General features: G+C 51.4%; 6 protein-coding genes across 6 annotated transcripts; all 6 read right to left on the bottom strand.

Annotated features, from left to right (window-relative positions):
• Nucleotides 1-953: 953 nt before the first annotated feature.
• On the bottom strand, nt 954-1,262 carry LOC119697311 (feather beta keratin-like). The gene has a single exon (XM_038127934.1). The coding sequence runs from the start codon at nt 1,260-1,262 to the stop codon at nt 954-956; it is 309 nt and encodes a 102-aa protein (XP_037983862.1).
• Nucleotides 1,263-3,715: 2,453 nt separating this feature from the next.
• Nucleotides 3,716-4,039, bottom strand: LOC119697310 (feather beta keratin-like). The gene has a single exon (XM_038127933.1). The coding sequence runs from the start codon at nt 4,037-4,039 to the stop codon at nt 3,731-3,733; it is 309 nt and encodes a 102-aa protein (XP_037983861.1). The 3' UTR covers nt 3,716-3,730.
• Nucleotides 4,040-6,602: 2,563 nt separating this feature from the next.
• LOC119697312 (feather beta keratin-like) lies at nt 6,603-6,911 on the bottom strand. Its single transcript, XM_038127935.1, has one exon. It carries the CDS (start codon nt 6,909-6,911, stop codon nt 6,603-6,605), a length of 309 nt encoding a protein of 102 aa, XP_037983863.1.
• Nucleotides 6,912-9,618: 2,707 nt separating this feature from the next.
• On the bottom strand, nt 9,619-9,927 carry LOC119697313 (feather beta keratin-like). Its single transcript, XM_038127936.1, has one exon. It carries the CDS (start codon nt 9,925-9,927, stop codon nt 9,619-9,621), a length of 309 nt encoding a protein of 102 aa, XP_037983864.1.
• Nucleotides 9,928-12,769: 2,842 nt separating this feature from the next.
• On the bottom strand, nt 12,770-13,096 carry LOC119697307 (feather beta keratin-like). Its single transcript, XM_038127929.1, has one exon. It carries the CDS (start codon nt 13,094-13,096, stop codon nt 12,770-12,772), a length of 327 nt encoding a protein of 108 aa, XP_037983857.1.
• Nucleotides 13,097-16,052: 2,956 nt separating this feature from the next.
• Nucleotides 16,053-16,379, bottom strand: LOC119697308 (feather beta keratin-like). Its single transcript, XM_038127930.1, has one exon. The coding sequence runs from the start codon at nt 16,377-16,379 to the stop codon at nt 16,053-16,055; it is 327 nt and encodes a 108-aa protein (XP_037983858.1).
• Nucleotides 16,380-17,898: the final 1,519 nt, after the last annotated feature.

The raw sequence follows: 17,898 nt of genomic DNA on the forward strand, positions 1-17,898 counted from the left end.
GTTCAAGACAGGTTTCAGAAAAATCTTGGAAGAATTCCAAAGACTCACTGAAGCAAGGCCAGAAAGATTCTATAGGAGCTGGAGGATCTTTCAGAGAGGAGAGGCTGCGAAAGCTGGGCCTCTCAGGAGACAAAGATGGACAGGGGTGTTATCAATGTTTGCAAATTCCTGCTGGCAGGGAGAGAAGTGAGGGAGCCTGGCTGTACTCACTAGTGTGCATGTCCAGGAAAGAAGTGCAAGGGCAAAAGGGCAATGAGATGGAATTCATAGGGTGAAGAAGGCAAGAATTTTTCCAAGTGTAGGTGGTCACAGAGGGGAAGAGTGTCAGAGTGGCATGAGCCAAATCTGAGCTGTCCATGGTGCTTGGAATGCTGCTCTTGCTGAATGTGCTTGATCAGGGGAGTTGAAGCACTTGCACTCCAGAGTTTGTGCCTAGGTGGATGTGATGTCGTTTCCTCTGTTTGGTGGAAAGGCTAGAGATTCCTGGTGGGAAGAGACTTTGTCAAGTGTGTGCTGGCATGGAGAGACTTAACCAGAATCCATGATGAGCTGGAGAGCATTGATGTGTCACAGCCTTTGGTGTAGAAAGTGATGGCTTTGGCTCCTGTTTTGGACGGTCTTCACTCAATTGATTTTCCCGTACCAGTCTTGGTTGTTACTGCTAGGGACGTATTTCCTAACAAATGTGTTTTGCCATTTTCCATCTACTCCAATGGTGTGTGTACTTCTGGCTCTGTGCTGGGTAAGCATGTGGAACAGGAGTCAAAAAGGAGCGGAGGCACGTAAGGGTTTGATGCAGCAGAAGTTTATTGAGGCAAAAGCATGATGAGGGAAGGTGAATAAATTGAGCTCGCCTGATGTGCATCCTGGCTCCCATCAGCCGACATGCTTTGCTTGCAGGAGCTGTTGCCAGAGGCCAGAGCTGGTGGTGTCTGGGATGGTGCTGAGGGCCCTTAGCAGATGTAGCCGCCCCTTCTGCCATAGCAGCCCAGGCCTCCCAGGCCGTAGCCAAGGCCAAAGCCAAATCCGCCAGAGATGGGCTGTCCCTGGGCATTGAGCTCAGTGCCCAGAGCAGCGGAGGAGGTGGATCCGACGGCGGTGTTCTGGGGGAAGGAGGTCATGATGGGTCCTGGCAGGGTGACCAGCACAGGGGAAGGGTTGATGATGACGCTGGAGTTCTGGCATTGCAGGGCACAGGGCTCGTTGCAGCTGTTGGCCAGCGGGGTGGGTCCGCAGGGATGGCAGATGTTGTTGCAGGCCATGGGTGTGGTGTGGAGGGTGCCTGGAAGACAAAAAGTATGAGGCAGGGCAGGCGAGTGTGGGTGTGAGGGGTTGGGAGTTGAGATGGCAAGCCAGAGTGGAGGCTGTTGTAGGGCTGTTGTGGGGCAGTGTGAGGACTGCTGAGGCTGGGGCTGAGCGTTTCGGAAGGGAGGGTCAGGAGGGGAGGCAAGTGCAGGAGGTTCAGCTCCTTGAGGCTCACCTGGTTGTCAGCAGGAGGAGAAGGTGTCAGGAGAAGTGTGTGTGAGGGAGAGAGGCTCTGGGCTGGCTTTTATGCTGGTTGTGGAGGGGTGGGACAGCCTTGTCCCACCCCTCTACCTTGGGGCATTTTTCTGGCAGCACCTCTTTGCTGACCCAGCCTGGTGAGTGATGTGGTGGGGAATGTTTTCCTTTTCACATTTCTGCAGTGCCATGTCCAGTTCTTGAGTCTGTCAATCTGACACTGGCGGCAGCTTTAAATGTGAGTAATAAAGACCAAAATTTGGTGATGATGTTGTTTTTTAGGGAGGGCTGAAAATGTGAGCAAAGCTTTGGACAGTGAGGTGTCATCTGTGAAGTCACTCCTCAGAACAGGCGTGCTGTGCTTTGTGGCTGTTTTAAAGACAAGCCCCGTTCCTTCCCAGGTCTGTTAGGATGGTCTGGGATTTGCAGGTGTACTTGGGGTGACAGATCTGCACCTTTCAGCATGTTTTGTCCCTCCTCACCTTGGATCCATGTCTGCAGGCCTGTCTCCATGCCTTTCCTTTCCTCTTGGGCACGGGAAAGTGATCCGTGTAATTTAGCATGGCCTCCCAAACTCCCCAAAGTCTTGTGTTGGCTCATCTGTAGCGCTCGTCTTACCTGGGCCCAGGAAGGTGCCACTGTGAGGTCACAGAGCTGGGCTCTTACACATGGAAAGGGAAAGTGGTGAAGGATACGGAGAACAAGACACGTGAGGAGCAGGTGACGGAACTGGGGTTGTGCAATTTCCAGAGAGTGGTTCACCTTGTTGCCCTCTGGAGTTACCTGAATGGAAACCCTTTGCCATTAGTCTTGTGTTGCTTTTATCCAGCCAGAGGAGAAGACGGAATGGAGCCCAGTTGCCCCAGGGCAGGTTGAGGTTGGCATTAGGGAAAATTCCTTCAGCAGGAGAGTTTTCAAGCCCTGTTCATGAGTGCCCAGGACAGTGGTGTAGTCAGCATTGCTGGAGGAATTTAGAAGCCATGGAGATTTGGAATTTGGGGATGTTTCACGGTGGCCTTAGCAGTGATGTCGTAATGGTTGGACTTGATGCCAAAAATTTGACCATTTAGATCTTGTCCAAATGAAACCTTTCTGAGATTGGTGGCATTCACAGATTTGTTTTACAGTTGGAGTGAAATGTCAGGCGTCTTTTCCAGCTGAAGGGATTCCATGGGTGTCTGGGGCATCTGTGCAAGGGAGGAGAGGGTAGATGGGAGCAGCAGGAGGTGAGGGGTGAGCCAGGCCTTTGGGGTCTTGAGTTGTAGCAAGTGCCGATGGTTGAGGCCAGTTCTCTTGGAGGATTTCCCTTGGGGTAATGGTGCTTGGCTGAGCTGTGTGTCTGCCCTGTTCCAGTGACTCAGCCTGGGCATGAGGGGAGAGCTGTGGCTGCTGTTGGACTCAACCCATTTGTGCAGCCTTGGATGCTCCTTCCCATTCTACACGACCAGAGCAGGGAATGAAGTCCAAGGAGCTCGGCTGTTCTCAGTAGTGAAGAAGAAGAGGGAAGGGCACAAATGAAAATGGTTGCATTCTACGCATAAAGAATGAAAGAACTCTTCATTGTGGGAGCTCTGAGAAAGTGGAAGAGGTGATGGGGTCTGTCCTGGGAGATGGAAAATGGATCTGTCCATTGTGCTGGAAATCCGTCTCTTGCTGACTCGTCTTGATCTGTGGAGTGGAAGCATTTGCACTCTAGAGTTTGTGCCAAATTGAATGATGTTAATTCTTCTTTTTGTGGTGATGCTTGAAGAATCTTGCTGACAAGAGATTTTGTCAAGTGTGTGCTTGTACGGAGTGACTCTTCCAGTTTTATGTCCAGGAGAGGATTGGGTCAAATGCTTTGAGGTATCAGGGAATGGGCTTGTGTCATGTTTTAGGAGGTGTCCTACACCCAGTCCCTGCTTCCCATAAAATTCTTGGTGGTACCTGGTGGTCAGCTATTTGCTTAAGAATGGTTTTGTTCCTCTTATCCATCCACCCCAATGGCCTTTTCATTCCTAGAAATGTGCCAGGTGAGGGTGTGAGAGCATTGGAATTCAGAAGGAAGCAGAGTGGTCTCAGGCTTTGATGCAAGAGATCTTTATTGAGGCAAAAGTTTAAAAAGACAACAGAAAAAGTGGAAGGGATTGTGTGAGGTGCAAGTAGTACAAGCATCAGCTGAGCTGCTTTTCTTGCAGGAGCTGTTGCCAGAGTATTGAATTTCCAGTGTCAGGGGTGGTGCTGAGGGCCCTTAGCAGATGTAGCCGCCCCTTCTGCCATAGCAGCCCAGGCCTCCCAGGCCGTAGCCAAGGCCAAAGCCAAATCCGCCAGAGATGGGCTGTCCCTGGGCATTGAGCTCAGTGCCCAGAGCAGCGGAGGAGGTGGATCCGACGGCGGTGTTCTGGGGGAAGGAGGTCATGATGGGTCCTGGCAGGGTGACCAGCACAGGGGAAGGGTTGATGATGACGCGGGAATCCTGGCATTGCAGGGCACAGGGCTCGTTGCAGCTGTTGGCCAGCGGGGTGGGGCCGCAGGGACTGCAGATGTTGTTGCAGGCCATGGGTGTGGTGTGGAGGGTCCCTGGAAGACAAAAAGTGTGAGGCAGGGCAGGCGAGTGTAGGGGTGTGAGGGGTGCTGAGGCAGGATTGCACGGGAGAGTGCAGGCTCTTGTAGGGCTGTTGTGGGGCAGTGTGAGGGCTGCTGAGGCTAGGGCTGAGCATGATGGAAGGGAGGATTCAGGGGGTGCAGGAGCAGGAAGGTCAGGGGCTTGAGGCTCACCTGGTTGTCAGCAGGAGGAGACGGCGTCAGGAGAAGTGTGTGAGGGAGAGGGACTCGTGGCCGGCTTTTATGCTGCTCCTGGAGGGGTGGGACAGCGTTGGCCCCAGACCCTGGGGCATTTTGTGGGTTGCAGCTCTTGCCTGGCACAGCAGGGTGAGTCATGATGTGGGGTGTGGTTTTCTTCCCACAATTCTGCCATGTCATGTCCTGCTCTTGAGTCTGTGTTCCTCTGTCCTTGGCAGCAGCTTTAAAGTGAGAGTCGGTATTTGGGAGCATTGACATCTAAGTTGTGTGTTAGAAAAACCAGAATATACAATAAAAGCCTAAGAAAAATATGAGTGTCATCAGGGAGGTCATTCTGTGGCAGTTGTGTGGTTTAGTTTGTGGGTGTGTTGTGAAGAGGGGCCCCATGCCACTGCAGCCACGTCAGGCTGGTCTGGCCTTTGCAGCTGTACTGTGCATGAGGAGCTGCCCCTTCCATCGTGGTCATTCTTCCTTTAAAGTGCGACTATTTGAAACCAAAGTCTGGTGTTGACGGCACTTTTCAAAGGGAATTGATGACTGATGTTTGAAAGGGCTGCAGTGTCATCCGTGTGAGGTCAGCCTATGGAACTCATGGTTTTGGGTTTGTGAGTGTGTTGTGAAGAGGGGCCCCAAACTATCGCAGGTGTGTCGGGCTGGTCTGGGCTTTGTCTCTGTTTAGCTGTGTGCGCTTGGACTCTTCCATTCCATTCACTCCTTCCTCTCCTTGCCTCCATCTCTCCAAGCCTGTCTAGAAGCCTGGCCTTTCATGTGGGAGATCAGAAAGTGATTTCTGTGATTTAGGGAGATCTCCTATGCGCCCCAGAGATTTTTGTTGGCTCATCCACAGCGCTCATCTTACCTGAGCCCAGGAAGGTCCCTCTGGGGTCACAGATCTGGGTTCTCAAACTTGGAATAGGAATGGGTGGAAGGATAGGGAGAACAAGACACTTGAGGTGCAGGTGAAGAAACTGGGTATATTCAGTTGGAAGGGCTGGGCTCAGAGGTTGTTAATCAGTGGCCCAAAGTCCAGATGGAGTAAGGTCTCAAGGGAAGTTGTATGCATGAGACCAACCCTATTCAAGCTCCTCAAGAAAGATCTGGGCAGTGGGACTGTTGTCCCCTCAGCGCGTTGGCATTTGAAGGAGTAGCTGAAGCACCACTTGGCAGTGCCTCCGGTCAGAGGGACCTGGAGACTGGGGATTCAAGGCATCTCCTGAAGTTCAGGAAGAGAAAATATGAAATTGTGCATGTGGGCAGGAATGGCAGTGGGCTCCATGTCCTGGCTGGGAGCTTTTCTGAGCAGGAACCTGTGGTGCTGGTGCAGAACAAAGGGACCTCAAGGTCTCAATCAACTCTCACTTCAGGAGGTGTCACCCATGTTCAAGATAGGTTTCAGAAAATTCTTGGAAGAAGTCCAAAGACTCACTGAAGCAAGGCCAGAAAGATTCTAAAGGAGCTGGAGGATCTTTCATGGAGGAGAGGCTGCGAAAGCTGGGCCTCTCAGGAGACAAAGATGGACAGGGGTGTTACCAATGTTTGCAAATTCCGGCTGGCAGGGAAAGAAGTGAGGGAGCCTGGCTGTACTCACTAGTGTGCATGTCCAGGACAGGGGTGCAAGGGCAAAAGGGCAATGAGATGGAATTCCTAGGGTGAAGAAGGAAAGAATTTTTCCAAGTGTAGGTGGTCACAGAGGGGAAGAGTGTCTGAGGGGGAATGATCCAAATCTGAGCTGTCCGTGGTGCTGGGAATGCTGCTCTTGCCGACTCTGCTTGAGCAGGGGAGTTGAAGCACTTGCACTCCAGAGTTTGTTCCTAGGTGGATGTGATGTAGTTTCTCCTCTTTGGTGGAAAGGCTAGAGATTGCTGCTGGGAAGAGACTTTGTCAAGTGTGTGCTGGCATGGAGAGACTTAACCAGAATCCTTGATGACCTGGAGAGCACTGATGTGTCAAAATCTTTTGTAGAGCCGGTGATGTGTTTTTGTCATGTTCTGAAAGGTCTCCCTTCAATGCTGCTTCCTGTGCCAGTCATGGATATTGCTGCTGTGGGTCTCCCTGTTTCAAAAGGTATTGTGCCCCTTTGCCACTCACCCCATGATGCTGTGTTGGGTGAGGCTGTGAGAGCTTTGGAATTCAAAAAGGAGCCAGGAGGCTTTGATGCAAGGAAACTTTATTGTTGCAAAAGAACAAAAAGGCAAGGGAGAGAACTTGAAGGGATACAGTGTGAGCGGAAAGTAAGGGTGACCATCAGCTGAGGTGCTTTGCTTGCAGGAGGTGTTGCCAGAGGCCAGAGCTGGTGGTGTCAGGAGTGGAGCCGAGGGCCCTTAGCAGATGTAGCCGCCCCTTCTGCCATAGCAGCCCAGGCCTCCCAGGCCGTAGCCAAGGCCAAAGCCAAATCCGCCAGAGATGGGCTGTCCCTGCACATTGAGCTCAGTGCCCAGAGCAGCGGAGGAGGTGGATCCAACGGCGGTGTTCTGGGGGAAGGAGGTCATGATGGGTCCTGGCAGGGTGACCAGCACAGGGGAAGGGTTGATGATGACGTGGGAATCCTGGCATTGCAGGGCACAGGGCTCGTTGCAGCTGTTGGCCAGCGGGGTGGGTCCGCAGGGACGGCAGATGTTGTTGCAGGCCATGGGTGTGGTGTGGAGGGTGCCTGGAAGAGAGAGAGGTGAGGCAGGGATGTAGGGGTGTGAGGGGTGGTGAGGCAGGACAGCAAGGGAGAGTGGATGCTGTTTTTGGGCTTTGGGGAGGCATGAGGGCTGCAGAGGCCGGTGCTGAGCATGCTGCTAGAGGAACCATGGGTGAGGGAGCAGGAGGGTCTGGGGCTTGAGTCTCACCTGGTTGTCAGCAGGAGCAGGAGGTGAAGGCGTGAGGAGAAGTGTGTGAGGGAGAGAGGCTCTGGGCTGGCTTTTATGCTGGTCCTGGATGGGTGGGGTAACCCTGCCCTTGACCCTGGGGTATTTTGGAGCCTTCAGATCTTGGCTGACCCAGCCTGGTGAGTCTGGTTGGGGCGTGTTTTCCTTCCCACTGCTCTGCAATGTCATTTCCTAATCTTGAGTCTGTGTCCATCTTTCTTGGGCGGCCACTTTAATGTGTGAGTTTCAGAGATCAAAGTTTGCTGCTGCTGGTGTTTTTCAGGAAAGGCTGAAGTCATGACCAAAGCTTTGGACAGTGGGTGTCATCAGGGAGGTCACCGTCTGTGCTGTGCTTTGTTGGTGTCTTGTGAAGAGCTGCGTCATTCCCCTGATGGCCCCATCAGGCTGGTCTGGCCTTTGCAGCTCTTTTCAGAGTGAGTGGTGTCCCCCTCTATTACGTTACCTCCCTCTCTACCTTCTTTTCAACTTCCTGAACCTGTCCATATGCCATGATTTATCCACTGGAACCAGGCCAGCTATCCCATTTAGGTGTTTAGAGATTCCTCCCTTGCCCTCCAAATCTTATGTTGGTTCATCATAGCTGGTGAAAGATAAGAAGAACAAGACAGATGGGGAGCTGTTGAAGGAACTGGAGATGTTGAGTTCTGAGAAAAAGAGACAACCTCAATACTTTCTAGAGGCACCTGAATGGAAATCATAACATTAGTTTTGCCCGTTGCAGTTGTGCAGGTGATGGGGAGGTGGAGAGTGTTTTCCTTCCAGAAGCTGTAGAACTCCATGTCAGACCCTTGAGTCCGCTTCCATCTGACCTAGGCGGCTGCTTTTAAGTGAGTGTTGATGTTTGGGAAGATTTGCTTGGAATGTGTGTGTCAGGGAAACCAGAACCAAGAGTCAGGAAAACCAGAACCAAGAGTATTTAGGAATAATATGGGTGTCATCAGGGAGGTCATTTTGTGGGACCTGTGTGGTTTGGTTTGTGGGTGTGTTGTGAAGAGGGGTCCTCTTCACCCTGCCAGGCTGCTCTGGGCTTTGCAGCTGTGCTGGGCATTAGCACCTTCCCCTTGCAGTGCATTTACTCCCTCTCACTTTGCTAATGGCTTTTCCAGGGACCTTGTTCCTGCAGACAAGGATGGGACAATTTTGTGATTCTGTAAAGCACAGCCAAGAGCAGGTCAGACAAGAAGTTAATGAGTAGACATTAGCATTAGTTTTTGGGGGCAAAATCAAAAATTAGTGACCTTTGTGTCACCTACAGAGAAGAACAGCGAACTGGGGATTATAAGAGAGGCATGGCTGGTGTTAACCTCCATTTTTCACGTAGGGATATTTACTGTGCCTCCTACAGCATCATTCTAGGCTATCCAAGAATGGACAGGTTGTGCAAATGGTCAATGAATTGGACTGCTAGATTTTTATCACATATAATATTCTGGGCAAGATCCGAAGTCCAGGTGAAGTCAAGTCACAAGAGAAGTCGTTCAAGAGTTGTGTCCATGGAGCCAACACCGTTCAACATCCTCAACATTTAGGTGGGTTGGTGTGGGCACTGCTGGGCTCCCCAGCAGAAGAACCCCATGGACATACTGAAGCAAAAGCAGTGCAAGGCCACCAAGATAATATAAGGGCACTTTGACATGGGATTGCGATACCTGGGGCTCCCAGGAGACAAAGTTGGACAGGGGTGTGTCATCGATGTGTGCAAATTCCTGATGGCATGGAATGAAGTCGAGGGAGCCTGGCTGATCTCAGCAGTGCTGCCGTAAAGGAAAAGAGAGCAAGGGCAGAAATGAAAAGAGATTGAATTTCCTTGCCAAAGAAAGAAATAACTTGTCATTGTGAGGGCAGTCAGAGAAGAGAAGAGGTGTTGGAGACTCTGTCATCCACAATCCAAAACTGAACTGTCCATAGTTCTGGAAATGCTGCTCTTGCTTGGGCAGGAGGGTTCCCCAGGATTCCTGCCAAGTGGTGAGTGTTTGAGAGTCCAGCTGGGAAGAGAATTTGTCAAGAATGTTCCAGTATGGAGCGTCTTTGCCAGAGCCATGCACAGGAGAGCATTGATTTGTCAAAACCTTTGGTGTTATCAGATGATTGGGTTGTATCTCGTGTTCTGAAATTCATCCCCCTCCCCCTTACGTCCCTTGCCAGTCTTAGTTGGTACAGGTGGTGACATCTTTGCTAAGAAAGATGTTTTGTCCCTTTTGCATCTACCCAAATGGCCTGATCACTTGTGGCACTGTGCTGAGTAAGGAGGTGAGACCACTGGGATTCAAACAAAACAGGAGGCATCTCAGGCTTTGATGCAACAGAACTTTATTGAGGGAATAAAATTGAAGAGAAAGGAGAAAGAGATTGAAGAGAGCGGGTTGGCTGAGTAGGTAGGGCAAACATCAGCTGAGGTGCTTTGGTTGCAGGAGGTGTTGCCAGAGGCCAGAGCTGGAGGTGTCAGGCGTGGTGCTGAGGGCCCTTAGCAGATGTAGCCGCCCCTTCTGCCATAGCAGCCCAGGCCTCCCAGGCCGTAACCAAGGCCAAAGCCAAAGCCCCCGGAGATGGGCTGTCCCTGCACATTGAGCTCAGTGCCCAGAGCAGCGGAGGAGGTGGATCCGACGGCGGTGTTCTGGGGGAAGGAGGTCATGATGGGTCCTGGCAGGGTGATCAGCACAGGGGAAGGGTCGATGATGACGCGGGAATCCTGGCATTGCAGGGCACAGGGCTCGTTGCAGCTGTTGGCCAGCGGGGTGGGTCCGCAGGGTTGGCAGCGGTTGTTGCAGGCCATGGGTGTGGTGTGGAGGGTGCCTGGAAGAGAAGGGGATGAGGCAGGGCAGGGGAATGGGGGAGTGCAAGGTGTGGTGTGTCAGGAGGGCAAGGGAGTATGTGGAGGCTGTTGTGGGGCTGTGGGGAGGCGTGAGGACTGCTGAGGCTTGGGGAAAGCCTGCTGGAAGAGCAGGGCCGTGGGGTAGGAGGGAGGGTCAGGACTTGAGTCTCACCTGGTTTTCAGCAGGAGCAGAAGGCGTCAGGAGAAGTGTGTGAGGGAGAGAGGCTCTGGGCTGGCTTTTATGCTGGTCCTGGAGGGGCAGGACAGCCTTGTCCCATGGCCTTGGGTCATTTTGCAGGCAGCAGCTCTTGGCTGGCCCGGCCTGGTGATTCATGAGGTGGGGAATGTTTTCCATCCCCCTACTCTGCAGTGTCATGTCATGCTCTGGAGTCTGTGTCCATCTGACCTTGGCGGCAGCTTTAAAGTGGCAGTTTTTATTTCAGGAGGATTTGTGTTTCAGATGTGTGTCCAAGAATGAAGAATAGACAACAACAGCTTAGTGGTGTCATCAGAGTCCTCAGACTATTGCTTTTGTGTGGTTCGGTTTGTAGGTCTGCTGTGCAAAGGGGCCCCATTCAATTACAGCCCTGTCAGGATGGTCTGGTCTTTGCAGCTTTGCCATGAGTGAGGAGCTGCCCCTTCCATCACAGTCATTCTTCCTCACACCACCACCAGGTCACCAGACCTGTCTTTCAGACTTGCCTTTCTCCTTGGTTCTGCTGCAGCTTTGCCACCCTGGTGTTACAATGGTTCTTCTGTGGTGGGACACACCCTAGGAACAGCTGCTGAGGGATCTGGAGAACAAGATTTTGAGTAGTTTTTTTAGGAACTGCAGATTTTTACATGCAGAAAAGGCAGCCAAAGGAGAAATCATTTCCTTTCCTCAGCTGTCTGAAAGGAGATTTTTTTGTAAGGCTGTTGTTGCTCTTTCCTCCCTTTTAGCAAGTCATGGGACAAGTGGAAATGGTATCAAATCTTGAGCTGACAAAAGTCGTGGGCAGCCTTGTTGTGCAGTCTTCCCTTGAGCAGGCTGGGTTGAACCTGCTCTATGACCTCCTACACAAACAGAGAGTGATGCGACAGGGAGAAATGTCTTCCCACTGCCAGAGGGTAGAGTTAGATGGGATATTGTGAAGAAATTCTTCCCCATGTGGGCACAGGTTGCTGAGAGAAGCTGTGACTGCCCCAACCCTGGTAATGATCAAGGCCAGGTTGGCCAGGGCTTCAAGCAACCTGGGATAGTGGAAGGTGTCTTTGTCCACTGCAGGGGTTTGGACAAGAGAATCTCCAAGGTCCTTTCCAAGCACAACCATTCTACAATGACTCTCTGGTCACCTCCAAGAGGTTTCTTGAGCACAAATTATTCCCTTTGCTGTGATTCTGCTTCCTGGGATGGGCACAGTGTCCTGCTGAGGGAGAAAGTTCCTCACCAGGGAGCAAAATTCAATCCCTCCTAATCCAATGAGGATGGTCAGTGACAGACTTGTGTGTGGCACTGAATTGATCCACCTAAGGGCTCTGAGGGAGCTGGTGGAAGTGCTCCCAAGCCACTTGCTATCTTTTGCCAGCACTCCTGGCTAACTGGAAAGATCCCAGTTGATGTAGGCTTGAAAATGGGACTCTTCCCTAGAAGAAGGGCCAGAAGAAGGGTCTGGGAAACTCCAGGCCTGTCAGTCTGAGCCTGGTGCTGCAGAAGCTGCTGGAGCAGATCATCTTGAGAATATTTAATGGCCCCTGCAGGGCCACCAGGTGATCAGGCCCAGGAAGCCTGGCTTTAGCAAAGTCAGGTCTTGCTTGACCAACCTCATCACCTGAGGTGTCAATGTGACCACTTTAGTAAGTGAAGAAAAGATTATTTTGGATGGGGATGATTTTTATTTGGAATTTAGTAAAGACTTAATTCTCCAGGCTTGGGAAGGAGTGACTAGGAAGGTGCCTGTGGGAAAAGGATCTGGGGGTGCTGGTTGACAGTAGCTGAACGTGATCCAATGTGTTCCCAGGTGGCCACGAAAACCAGTAGCGTCCTGGCTTATATTACCTATAGTGGGGCCAGCAGGACCACCACAGTGACTGTCCCACTGCATTGGGTACTGGCGAGGCCACACCCTGAATCTGAGTTCAGTTTTAGGCCCCTCACAACAAGAAAGACATTGAGGTGCTTGAGGATGTCCAAAGAAGAACAAGAATGTTGATGAAGAATCTACAGAACCATTTCTGTGAGGGGCAGCTGAGGGAAGGGTGGTTGCTTTGCCTGGGGATCAGGTTAGCTTGAACTAATGGATTTCCCCAGGTTCCTTGTGCACTCCTGGATTCCAGTGCTGGGATGTTCAGAGAGTCCTGGTGGGGAAGAGTTGGACAAATCATTGCTGCCATCAGGAGATTGTGTTGGAGGTGTGGGCACAAGTGCATCGGTGTGGGCACAAGTGCATCAGTGTGTCCAAGGCTTTGGGAAAAGGAAAGGCCTGTGCTGCATTCTGGAAGCCCAGTGGATGGTTCTGCCCTTGACAGACATGCCAGGAGAGGTCTTGTGGCTCCTTTTCCACACACACCGATGGGCTCTTGATCCATGACTTTGAGCTAGGTGAAGTTGCAAGAGCCATGGTAGAACAAAGGAGAAGGAGACGTCTGAGGCTATATTCCTGGAAAAGTTTATTGAGGCAAAAGAATTACAAGGCAGGAGAAAGAAGTGGGAAGGGAGGTGGTGTGAGGTGCAATAAGGGTGACCATCAGCTGAGATGCTTTGCTTGCAGGAGCTGTTGCCACAGCACCAAGGTGGTGGTGTCAGGAGTGGTGCTGAGGGCCCTTAGCAGATGTAGCCACCCCTCCTGCCATAGCAGCCCAGGCCTCCCAGGCCATAACCAAATCCACGGCCATAGCCAAGGCCAAAGCCAAATCCGCCAGAGATGGGCTGTCCCTGGGTATTGAGCTCAGTGCCCAGAGCAGCAGAGGAGGTGGATCCGACAGCGGTGTTCTGGGGGAAGGAGGTCATGATGGGTCCTGGCAGGGTGACCAGCACAGGGGAAGGGTTGATGATGACGTGGGAATCCTGGCATTGCAGGGCACAGGGCTCGTTGCAGCTGTTGGCCAGCGGGGTGGGTCCGCAGGGACGGCAGATGCTGTTGCAGGCCATGGGTGTGGTGTGGAGCGTCCCTGGAAGAGAGTGGGGTGAGGCAGGGCAGAGGTGTGGGGGTGTGGAGGGGCAGCAATGCAGGATGGGGAGGGAGTGTGGAGGCTGTTGTGGAGCTGTGGGGTGGCATGAGGGCTGCTGAGGCTGGGGCTGAGCATGCTGGAAGAGAAGGGCCAGGGGTGCAGGAGCAGGCGGGTCAGGGGCTTGAGACTCACCTGGTTGTCGGCAGGAGCAGGAGGAGAAGGCGTGAGGAGAAGTGTGTGAGGCAGAGAGGCTCTGGGCTGGCTTTTATTCTGGTGCTGGAGAGGCAGGACAGCCTTGTCCCATGGCCTTGGGGCATTTCGCAGGCATTTTGTAGCTTTTGCCTGGCCCAGCCTGGTGAGTGATGAGGTTGGGAATGTTTTCCTTTATGCAATTTTGCAACTCCATGTCCTGCTCTTGATGCTGTGCTCATCTGAACTTGGCGGCAGCTTTAGAGTGGGAGTTGGTGTTTGGGAGGATGTGGTTGTTCAGCCTATGTCAGGGAGGGCTGAATAAACAACCTGAGCCCAGGAGAGGCGTGATGTCATCAGTGAGGTCATTTTATGGCACTCGTGTTCTGTGGTTTGTGGGTGTCTTGTGAACACTGGACTCATCCCTTTGTGTCTTGAATGAGATCAAGAGAGAGAAACTGGAAAACCAGGTCCTGGTCAGGATGGATTTGCTTCATTTTTATGGTCCATTTGGATTTCAGAAAATTCCATGACAGCAAATTCTTTCATTTTAAGTGTGTATCTCAACATCATTAAGAAATCAAAGAAACTCACCAGTCAACAGTGTCTGATCCTTTTTTTATCATGGCTGGTCTGTGACTCCAGTTCTGTTATTCTTCATTTAAGCTGTAAGGTTTCATATCTTACATCCCTTAAGTCTTAATACTGTGTTCCTGTTAGCAAAAACCAATAATTACTGCCTGATGGTCAGCGTCCTACTCTTTCCTTCTTTGTTGTGGTCTGGGCATTTCTTCATTAAATTCTATCACTCCATGTCATTCTCTTGAGGCCTTGTCCATCTAACCTTGACAGCAGCTTTTAATCGCAAGTTGGTATTTGAGACGGTTTGCATGGAAGATGGGTGTTAGGCTGGGCTCAATAAACAGCCAGAATTTAAGAGAAGTGTGGTGTCATCAGTGAAATGACCCCATGACACTCTTGTGCTGTGGTTTGTGGATGTGCTGTGGTGAGGCGCCCCTCCCAGCCCTGTCTCACTGCTCTGGGATTTGCAGATATGCTGAAGGTGTTGCCCCTTCCCTCACATTTCATTGCCCCCACCTTGATCCCACCTGACTAAGCCTGACACTAGACCTGACTTTTCCTGTTCACTCTACTCTGTGGACATCTTGCTGCCCCTCTTGCTTCTAAGCTTTTGCTAACCGGGGTAATTAGGTTTCAGCTTGGGCCGAGTGCAAAGGGCTCAGGCCACTTGTGGTTGTCAGAAAGAGGATTGGGAAGTCACCCAGGGTTGTTGCAGGTGAGCATTTCAAGATCTTTGACAACCAGGCAAGTCCAGGTTGTGTAGGTGCCCAGCATGGATGTCTGAGAAAGGTCTGAAGGGATGGACCCAGAGGTTTGTGGTCAGTGCTTGAAGTCCAGATGGCAGCAAGTCCCCAGTGCTGTAGCCCAGGATTTGGATCCATTGACACAGCCCTGAAAATCTGGTGTTGAAGCTCAGCAAGAGCATCTGCCAAGGGCTGTTTGTTGGGAGGAGTCATCCCAGGTAAGAAGGAATGTATGAGTATCAAATGTAAGAATAGTTTTCTTCTGAGAAATTGCCCTTGTGGTTCTGGGTAAGAATAAGTGAAGCAGGAGGTGTCCCTGTATCATTGTGGGAAAAGGGACCCCAAGTCTTCGGGTCAGGATTGGGAAGTGTTATGATGAAGCAGAGGGAAGTGGCTCTTGCTGTCTCCTCAGCAGTGGTGACGTCCTGTGTGAGGTGTCCTGAGCAGTTCTGGGCTTCCCACATGTAAATGAAGTAGATTTAGTGAATTGACACCAGTTCAGGGCCAAAAGGATTTTAAAGGGCCTGGAGGATCTTTCCCAGAGGAGAGGCTGTGAGAGATGGGACTCCCAGGGAACAAGGCTGGAGACGGGGTGTCATCCGTGTGTGCACAAATTCCTGATTGCAGAGAATGAAGTTGAGGGAGCCGGGCTGTTCTCAGCAATGCACATGTGCAGGACAAGAGGGCAAGGGCAAAGTGAAAGCAGATGGAATTCCCTGGGCAAGGCAGAAAAGCCTTTTTCAGTATGAGGTTTGTCCCAGAGTAAAAGCAGTGCTCAAATAGCTGTTCTGGGAGAGCCAGCTCTGAACTGTCCATGGTCCTGGAAATCAGACTCGTGCTGACTATGATCGAGCAGAAGAGAATCAAGCAATTGCACTCCAAAATTCCTGCCTAATTGGATGATGTTGCTCCTATTTTGTTCCTATTTTTTTTTTTTTTTGGGGGGGGGGTTCTGCTGGGAAGAGTTTGTCAAGTGTGTACTGGCCCAGAGAGACCTGAAGAGAGCCCTGAGCAAGTGAGATTTGTTGTGTCAAAGCCTTTGTTGTAGTAGGTGATGGGTTTGTGCCTCCGCTCAATCCCTGGTCCCATACCAGTCTTGATTGTTCCTGATGGTGATGTATTTTCTAAGAAAGGTTTGAGACCTTTTTCCATTCAGTCCAATAGTCTGTTTATTCCTGTGTTGGGTAAGGAGGTGAGACCATTGGAAATCAGAGAGATAAGGAGACATGCCAGGCTTTGATGCAGGTAATCTTTACTAAGGCAAAAAAAGAAAAAAAAAAAAAAAAGAAGAGAGAGGACAAAGTATTTGAAAGGATCTGGTCTGAGGTAGAAGTAGAACAACCATCAGCCAAGATGCTTTGCTTGCAGGAGCTGTTGCCACGGCACCAAGGTGGTTGGTGTCAGGGGTGGTGCCAAGCGTCCTTAGCAGATGTAGCCACCCCTTCTGCCATAGCAGCCCAAGCCGCCAAACCCATAGCCAAATCCACGGCCATAGCCAAGGCCAAAGCCAAAGCCCCCGGAGATGGGCTGTCCCTGGGCATTGAGCTCAGTGCCCAGAGCAGCGGAGGAGGTGGATCCGACGGCGGTGTTCTGGGGGAAGGAGGTCATGATGGGTCCTGGCAGGGTGACCAGCACAGGGGAAGGGTTGATGATGACGCTGGAGTTCTGGCATTGCAGGGCACAGGGCTCGTTGCAGCTGTTGGCCAGCGGGGTGGGTCCGCAGGGACTGCAGATGTTGTTGCAGGCCATGGGTGTGGTGTGGAGGGTGCCTGAAAGAGAGAGAGGTGAGGCAGGGGCGTAGGCATGTGAGGGGTGGTGAGGCAGGATGTCAAGGGAGAGTGGATGCTGTTTTTGGGCTTTGGGGAGGCATGAGGGCTGCTGAGGCCGGTGCTGAGCATGCTGTAAGAGGGACAACAGGTGCAGGAGCAGGAGGGTCAAGGGTTTGAGGCTCACCTGGTTGTCAGCAGGAGCAGGAGGAGAAGGCGTGAGGAGAAGTGTGTGAGGGAGAGAGGCTCTGGGCTGGCTTTTATGCTGGTCCTGGAGGGGTGGGACAGTCTTGCCCCATGGCCTTGGGGCATTTTTGAGGCAGCAGTTCTTGGCTGGCCCAGCCTGCTGAGTCATGAGGTGCAGTGTTTTTCTTCCCACAACTCTGCAATTCCATGTCCAGCTCTTGAGTCTGTGTCCACCTGACCTTGGCGTCAGCTTTCAAGCAGGAAATGGTATTTGGGAATATTTATTTATTAAATGTTTGTAAGGGAAGACTGAATAAGCAACCATCGCCCTGGAGAACTGCAATGTCATCAGTGAGGTCATTTTGTGGCATTTGTGTGCTGTGCTTTGTCAGTTCCTTCTGAAAACTGGGACTCTGTTTTGTGCCACTGGATGTCCATCAGTCATTGTGTTGCACCCAGGAATGCTGAGGGAGCTGCTGATGTCCTGGGAAGGTCACTGTGTTATAGCATGGAGAGGTTACAGTGCCTGGGACTGCCTTATGAATTAAACAGAGCTTGTGGCATTCTGTCTTGAAGGCAATGAAAAGAGAGCATCTGGAAAAGGAGAGGCTATTCAGGCTAAGCTTGTTCCAATGTTACAGCCCTTTTGAAATCCTCAACTGTACATGATAACGTACTCTGTCATTTAAATTGTACTCCTTGACTTCATTAAGAAACCCATTAAACAAACAAGAAACGGGTGCCCAGGCAGGTCGGTGACATCAGTTGTCTTATTCCACATTAAGGTCATAAGGTTTCATAACTTGTGTTCTTTAAGGCTTAACATTGTGCTCCTGTGAGCAAAACCCAATAATTACTAGTTCTGGTCAGCAACATCATCTTTCTTTTCCTGTCATGGTGCAGGTGTTTGTTTTTGGAATTCTGTTATTCCATGTCCTTCTCTTGAGTCTGTGTCCATCTGACCTTGGCAGGAGCTTTTAACTGTGATTATTAGGGGTTAAAGACTGGTGTTAATGGTTCATGTTAGCGTGAGGTGAAGACATTACCAAAGCTTGGGAGAGGTGGGTTGTCATCACTGATGTCAGCCTGTGATACTGGTGTGCTGTGGTTTTTGTGTGTGTTGTGAAGAGGGGCCCCATTCCCTGCTAGCCATGTCAGGCTGGTCTGGGCTTTGCAGGTGTTCTGGGGGTGAGGGGCTGCTCCTTCCAGTGCATTCCTGTCTGCCTTGGCTCCATCTCTGCTGCCCAGTCTATATGCCAGGCCTTTCTTGATGGAGGTGGGAAAGCAGTTCCTGAGATTTATGAAGGTCACCCAAG

Source organism: Motacilla alba, chromosome 2 (genome assembly GCF_015832195.1).
Source record: "Motacilla alba alba isolate MOTALB_02 chromosome 2, Motacilla_alba_V1.0_pri, whole genome shotgun sequence".
NCBI lineage: Eukaryota > Metazoa > Chordata > Aves > Passeriformes > Motacillidae > Motacilla > Motacilla alba.

Excerpts from the sequence above, each read along its gene's own strand:
- LOC119697308 (XM_038127930.1), bottom strand. The coding sequence starts at position 16,379 with ATGGCCTGCAACAACATCTGCAGTCCCTGCGGACCCACCCCGCTGGCC.
- LOC119697310 (XM_038127933.1), bottom strand. The coding sequence starts at position 4,039 with ATGGCCTGCAACAACATCTGCAGTCCCTGCGGCCCCACCCCGCTGGCC.
- LOC119697313 (XM_038127936.1), bottom strand. The coding sequence starts at position 9,927 with ATGGCCTGCAACAACCGCTGCCAACCCTGCGGACCCACCCCGCTGGCC.
- LOC119697312 (XM_038127935.1), bottom strand. The coding sequence starts at position 6,911 with ATGGCCTGCAACAACATCTGCCGTCCCTGCGGACCCACCCCGCTGGCC.
- LOC119697311 (XM_038127934.1), bottom strand. The coding sequence starts at position 1,262 with ATGGCCTGCAACAACATCTGCCATCCCTGCGGACCCACCCCGCTGGCC.
- LOC119697307 (XM_038127929.1), bottom strand. The coding sequence starts at position 13,096 with ATGGCCTGCAACAGCATCTGCCGTCCCTGCGGACCCACCCCGCTGGCC.